The 7,366-nt window shown below is 46.4% G+C and overlaps 1 protein-coding gene across 2 annotated transcripts in view; it reads left to right on the top strand.

The window, feature by feature from the left end:
- Positions 1-231: 231 nt before the first annotated feature.
- The window catches only part of TICRR (TOPBP1 interacting checkpoint and replication regulator), a 59,276-nt gene continuing 52,141 nt past the window's right edge, over positions 232-7,366 (top strand). For both annotated transcript variants that reach the window (XM_024117242.2, XM_055087939.1), the window contains exon 1: positions 232-966. In XM_024117242.2, coding sequence (XP_023973010.1) covers positions 304-966 — 663 coding nt within the window. In that variant the 5' untranslated portion in view covers positions 232-303. The remainder of the gene's footprint in view (positions 967-7,366) is intronic.

Below are 7,366 nucleotides of genomic sequence, written 5' to 3'. Positions count from 1 at the left end.
CCCGGAACACAGCGTCCCGCCCGCCGTCCCGCAGACCACCAATCAAGCAGGGTTCTTCTCCATCACCCTTCCAATCAGCGCCAAGGATGAAAGTGGCCCACGTAACTTACGTAAGGCAAGCGACCAATGGGAGCTGACCTTGGGAGTTAGCTCCGCCAATGCCAGCAGCCCTTGGAGAGCGCGGGAGGCTTTCGACCAGAGTCCCTGAGAGAAGCAGAGAATGGCGCTGGTTCTTTGAAGCGAGGGCCTAGGAGAGAGCGGCGCTGGACCCGGCTCTAACCCTGAGGCGGCTGCGCGGCCGACATGGCCTGCTGTCACAACGTAATGCTGCTGCTGGACACCGCGGGAGGCGCCGCTGGTGAGAGCCCGGTCCGGCGGGTCGCCCTGCGCCTCCTCACCTATCTGAGTTGCCGGTTCGGCCTGGCCAGGGTCCGCTGGGCCTTCAGGTTCTTTGACTCTCAGGGTGCGCGGAGCCGGCCTTCCCGCGTGTCTGACTTCCGCGAGCTGGGGGTCCGCTCCTGGGAGGACTTTGAGGAGGAGCTGGAGGCCAGGCTCGGGGATGGCGCCCACGGCGCCCACCTGCCGGGCCCGGCGCCCAGGGCCACCCACACGCACAGTGCCCTTATGGAGACGCTGCTAGACTATCAGTGGGACCGGCCTGAGATCACATCGCCCACGAAGCCGATTCTGCGTAGCAGCGGGAGGAGACTGCTGGACGTGGAGGGCGAGGCCAAGGAGGCCGAGTCCGCCCTCGGCGGCTTTGTGAACGCCGTCTTCCTCCTAGCCCCCTGTCCGCATTCGCAGAGGGAGCTGCTGCAGTTCGTGTCCGGGTGCGAGGCCCAGGCCCAGCGCCTGCCGCCTACTCCTAAGCAGGTGATGGACAAGTTGCTGCCCAAGAGAGTCCAGGAAGTCATGATAACCCGAAAAATCACCTTGTACTGGGTGGATACCACCGAGTGGCCTAAGGTAAGATTACACAGCGAGCTCAGATTTTAGTACGTGGTGCTGGTGCTGATGAACCAGAACTTGACAGCGTCTGCAGAGCAGCCCGTGGACCCAGAATGAGACTAACATGACCAACAGGTGTCCCTTCAGAAGGAAAGTTCTGGGGTCACAAAGAGGGCATTCATCACAACGGGATAGGTAGGTCCTCTGTACCTACTGATTCAACGCGTTTGAGGTCCTTCACAATTTGGGCCCTATCTGTCTTCCCAGACTTAATCTTTCCTACACACGACCCTTATTCCGGACTGTTGAAACAGTTTAATTGGCCAACAGGCCTTGACGGCTTGTTTTGTCTTAGCAGTGAAACGCCACTGCTGTGGCAGTTTAAATCACACTCATTCTTTAGGGCCTTTGCCCACATGGCAACTACTCAATCTCAACTTCTGAATATCCAAACACTTTTGTGGCACTTACCCTTTCTCCATTATATGTTCTAGTCATGCAGTCCCTCACCTTCCATCTAGCCTAGAAATAACCTCAGAGACAGGCACACACATCTCTGTATCTCCTGCAGATATGTCATTGCTTGTTATAGGGTTCAGAAAATATTTGTCGACCAAATGGACAAATTCTTATGTACTTACAGTCCTAAATGTCTAATTTGTATTTTCCTTGAGGCAGTGGAGCCCCTGCTCCAGTGATAAATATAAATTTCTACTTCCATCATTTTCTTCCTGTCACTTCACTTTGTCAGTAAATAACTTCATTTGAGGAGCCACTACATTGAGTACTGACTACATTGTTTTAGCTGCTGGGGGTGCGGTGGTCAGCAAAGTGGAGTTTACCTTTTGGGGGAAGATATATTAGACAGATATGGTTAACAGATTAAACAGATAAACAAGTGATAGGATTTCAAATAATGCTGTCAAGAAAATAAAGCTGAGTAAGGGGCTGATGGTGGGGCAGAGGAAGTAGAAGCAGGAGACAGTTGTAAATAGGGTCGTAGTCAGGGAAGGTCTTTTTGAACAGAGAACTGAATGGTGAAGGAGGAGGATAGTGAAGGTTGGGCAAGAACATTCCAGGCAAAGAGAAGAGCCAGTGTAAAGATTTGAGCTGGAAATGAGCCTAGTTTGTTTCAGAAACAAAAAGGCAAGGAATGCTGAAACCTAGTAGGCAAGGGCAAGCACAGTAGGAGAGGAAGTTAGAAGGTAGCAGAGGCATATCTGTAGGGCCAAGGTAGTAAATTCGGATTTTGTTGTAATTGTTGGGAAAGTGGCTTAACCAGGTGAAAGATGTGATTGCATCTGTTGGAAACATATGTCACTAAAGTAGGGGTGGGTTAAATTGCAAGGTTGCAATTGGGAAATGAGCAGGTACTTAACACAAATAATGATATAGTGGGTTAAAATTTCCAAATTGCTTTCATATGCAAAGCCCAAGGAAGACTTAGCAAATGCAACGTAAGGCAGCAGTGGCTGGTCAAAAGAAAAGGAAAAGGCAAAAGTGTTTATGGGAATGGTAAACATTGATGGAGAAAATGGGATCCTAAAACTTAATTTGTTTAAGGCAGCAAATCAAGTGTTGGACACAATACACAGTACATAAGGGCTCGATTTGGGATAGTTGATATTCAATCACATCAAAGACTTTGTGCTGAAATTGTATTTTATCAAATACTGGCTAGAAATAAGTCTTAGCAGATTGGGCTTGGAGATTCTTTTTCTCTTTTCTGAATGGCATTAAAATAAGTAGGTTGACAGGATCTTTTTAAAGATTCTTCCAGTTCGCACATCCCATCATCTGTGGAGATGGGTCTTCTCTGAGGCTTCTTACATCTGTTATGTTGTTTCCCATAAGAAAAAGCCCATCAGATAATCTTAAGCTTCTCTGGAATTTTTTTTCTAGTGTAGATATGTCTTCTCCTGTTCAAAAGCCTCTGCCTAGATGCACTGTGGAGGCAAAAGGGAGACTTAGGTTCTGTCCTTGGGGAGCTCTCACTATGAGGGTAGAGAGAAGAGAAGAGAAATTCCAGGGCCTGCCATGTGGAGCTTACAGTCTGGGAAGTAAAACTGGGAGAAACAGACTCAGGGAGGAGGGAATCCAAGCACACAGAACTCTTGCAAAGATATAGGATAGAAGGGAGCATCAGAGACCTCTCTCACATTTTCCACTTTATGCTCCTGATTTACTCAACACATACCTGTTGTTGAACAAACTGCGAGGTATGCTGAGTACTGGGTGCACCATTAGTGAGCCAGACAGATGTGGTCCCTGCTGTCTTGGAGCTTATAGTCTTGTGGACATTTATAAATCCCTAAATTGAAACTACCACTAGGACTTGTCTGTTACTTAGCCCATAATGTACATAAAAATGAAAAATGTAGCCATAATCTATATACTGGTTGTGGGTTTTTTTTTTTATCATGTTCATATACTTTTAATCAAAGCTAATCCCCTTTTCAGCTCCTTTTAAAGTTTTTTCATTTGCCAAGCAATTTTTTTTTCCTGGCTGGTCCTCTGACTGAAATAATTTCAACCAATTTTTTGTTTCCCTTTGGCAGAAAATCCTAATCAGGATCTATGATACCTGAACTGGCTTACCATTCTCCCCCTTGGCAGTGAGCACAGGTGTGGATATATGGGTGGTAACATCAAATACTAATTGATTAATCTATCACAGCATTTTCCAAACTGATAGGCATAACCAAAACAAAAGTTTGGCAGTACATTGCTTATCTTCACTACATGTGGTAGTTTCTGTTGTGCTCTGATATTTTCTTTCCTGGTTTTTATCTTTAACACTGATCTTAAACCATTCAGTTGATTCATCATAGGGTCTGTCCAAGTTCATCAGGATCACAATCCTAATTTTACTTTTTTTTGCGGTACGCGGGCCTCTCACTGTTGTGGCCTCTCCCGTTGCGGAGCGCAGGCTCCGGACGCGCAGGCTCAGCGGTCATGGCTCACGGGCCTAGCCGCTCCGCGGCATATGGGATCTTCCGAGACCGGGGCACGAACCCGTGTCCCCTGCATTGGCAGGTGGATTCTCAACCACTGCGCCACCAGGGAAGCCCACAATCCTCATTTTAAAAGCACTATCCAAGAGAGTCGTGGGTTCTTAGACTGGACTATCATTACCTTGCTGTGAACTTGGGCACCCTTTGAACTTCAATATAATGGAAAGTTTGGAGAGGACCTAGAAGACCCTTCTAGTTCTAATTTTTCACATTCACATAGCAATTTGTGGTTCACAGTTGTCAACTCACCTGTGGAGTGGGCAAAGCAGCATGATCAATGTATTCTAGGGTAGGTGCTCCTTCATGTGCCCATAGTACCTGAATATTGTCATGGTATATTGTGATTCTGAGTTAAATATTTCATGTTATTGCTTTTTTACTCACCCCACCCTTGACTTTAAGATCATAGAAGACAGGGACTATGTCTTGCTAGTTCATGGTATTATCATCCTGGGTCCTTGGACTCTTTAATCAATAGAAATTGATAAGAGGCCAGATGAGAAATTCAGGCAAGGCTTTACTGGGACTCGTGCTGTACAAGGGAGCAAGAACAAGAAACGGGCCCTTCCTACTCCCCAGAGAGGGGCGGGGGCCTGGTTCCTTAAATGGGAAGTAGTAGGAGCAGATTGGTGGGCTGGGCAGGAGGCGTAGCTTAGGTGGTCTGTGCACCCCCTTGGTGCTGTGTGCAGGGATCATGCTCAGCACCCTGCTTTTGCTCTCAGCGCCTCAGAAATGGCAGTTGATTTGTGGCCTTTTTGTATCCTGTTGTTCATAATTGCCCTGACTGCATGCAGTTATTTTTAGTCCCTTATAGTTTCTTTGTATTTGTTTGTCCAGGTGCAAGCACTCCAATAAAGGGTCCCATGTCCCAGCCTATCTCAATGGCACATAAAGGTTGCTCAATAAAAGTTTGCTGAAAGAAGGTTGGATGAAGAGTCAGCTCTGTGTGAAGGAGTGAGGAATGGCTTTTACAGAGACAGCAGGGTTTGAGCTAGATAATGAAGTATAATAAGCATCCAGTTGGTGAAGATGGAAGGGGAATACACAGCAAACAGAACCAGCAAAAACATGGAAGCATTGTAAAATGTGGCATGTTCAGGAAACAGCAAATGGTTCAGTGTGCCTGGAAGGTAGGGATGGGTGAGGGAAGGATAATGTGTTTGGAAATATTGTTTAGAGCTGGGTTGTAAAGGGCTTTATGGCTATACTGTAGGGAAGTGGGAAGCCCTTCAGAGTTTTTACAGAAGTAGCATGATCGGATATGTAGTTTCAAAGAATACTTAAAACAAAGGAGGAAAGATTGGAGGCAGAGCACAGACTCTGTAAGCTGCAGTAAGAGTCCACACTTTAGTGAAAACACTGAAGATAGAACTGAGAAGACCTGTTTGGTCTCCACACAGACCCGTGGGTGCGGGCAGGGTGGGTGAGTCTGTGGTGATCACCCTCTAAGGGAGGTGCTCCTGCCTCTCTCCTGTGACACTTGGCCGCTGTTGTGTTTTGGAGGACATGATTTTCTTTATTAACATGTAATGACTTTGCATTCCTTCTAACGTTTTATGATTTATCCCTCGTGAGTTGCATCACTTCTGTTCCTTGACAGAAGATGGAATTGAAGTGCTATTTTCACTAAATAGGTGCTTTCTTTTTTTTTTTTATAATAACTTATATTTATTAAGTTTACTTATTAAAACATAAGTGACTTTATTTTTTTTTTAAACATCTTTATTGGAGTATAACTGTTTTACAGTAGTGTGTTAGTTTCTCCTTTACAACAAAGTGAATCAGTTATACATATACATATGTTCCCATATCTCTTCCCTCTTGCATCTCCCTCCCTCCCACCCTCCCTATCCCACCCCTCTCATGGTCACAAAACACAGAGGTGATCTCCCTGTGCTATGCGGCAGCTTCCCACTAGCTATCTAATTTACATTTGGTAGTGCATATATGTCCCTGCCACTCTCTCACTTCATCACAGCTTACCCTTCCCCCTCCCCATGTCCTCAAGTCCATGCTTTAGTAGGTCTGTGTTTTATTCCCGTCCTACCACTAATCTCTTCATAACATTTTTTTTCTTAGATTCCATATATATGTGTTAGCATACGGTATTTGTTTTTCTCCTTCTGACTTACTTCACTCTGTATGACAGACTCCAGGTCTATCCACCTCATTACAAATAACTCAGTTTCATTTCTTTTTATGGCTGAGTAATATTCCATTGTATATATGTGCCACATCTTCTTTATCCATTCATCTGTTGATGGACACTTAGGTTGCTTCCATGCCGTGACTGTCTTTAAATAAAAACCATTATTTCTCCTACTGGTTCCTTGGCTGCTGCTTCTGTTGTACAGATCTTCCTCAACTTACCATGGGGTTACGTCCCAGTAAACCCATGGTAAGTTGAAAATATCATAAATTGAAAATGCATTTAATACACCTGACGTGTCAAACATCACTGCTTAGCTTCACCTACATTCAGTGCACTCAGAACACCTAGGTTAGCCTATAGTTGGGCAAAATCATCTAATGCAAGGACTATTTTTTAATAAAGTGCTGACCATCTCGTGTAATTTATTGACTACTGTACTGACAAGCAGAGTGCTTGTCTGGGTCCGTGGTGGTTGCATCTATCCGCTGTCTCCTGGTGTGGTCGCGTGGCTGGTGGGGAGCTGGGGCTTTGCCACCCAGCATCAGGAGGAAGTGTCTTTCCCCATACGGTGGGCCCGAGGAAAGCTCAAAATTCAAAAGTCGAAGTAGTTTCTACTGAATGCGTATTGCTTTCGCATTACTGTAAAGTTAAAAAATCCTAAGTTGATTTTCTTACTCGTGAAAAGTATATTCAGTCACTCGGTAATACTGATTTCCGTTCAAGAACGCTATAGTCGAGTTGGAGAGAAAAGATGAACACACAGGAGGAGAGGCAAAGAATTTCCCCCTGAAAACTGGTTGGTATAGCGTGCTCTAGGATCTCAGAGGGAAAAGAATCAACAGAGGGTAGTCCTGGAGGGCTTTACGGAGGAGGTGGGAATTGAGCTTGTTCTTAGCGGATGGTTAGTATTGGAGCAGCTGGAGAGAACAGAGAGAGAGGGAAGGCGTTGAAGATGTGGAACAAGACGGATAAAGCGTGGAGGTGAGCAGAGAGCTGCGTGCTTGTCCCAGCCAATCCTGATGAACTCAAGTGATTAGTTCAGAACCGCTCCCGTGGGGGTGTCATCTCCATCCTCAAGGACCCCAGGAGTGGAGGCAGAGGACAGGTGGCGAGGAACGAGCGCAGCCCTGGGCCACGGGGAAGGTTCACCCACTGCACCCGGATGCCGAGGGGGAGGGGCTCCGAGGAGGGAGGGATGCTCAGGCGGGGACAGCGCTGCACAGATGCAGGGAATGGGGGGCGGGGCTGGGGG

The sequence above is a fragment of the Physeter macrocephalus genome, chromosome 11 (assembly GCF_002837175.3).
Source record: "Physeter macrocephalus isolate SW-GA chromosome 11, ASM283717v5, whole genome shotgun sequence".
Taxonomy (NCBI): domain Eukaryota; kingdom Metazoa; phylum Chordata; class Mammalia; order Artiodactyla; family Physeteridae; genus Physeter; species Physeter macrocephalus.
The sequence above is the reverse complement of the archived record's forward strand: the minus strand, read 5'-3'. Positions and strand labels throughout refer to the sequence as shown.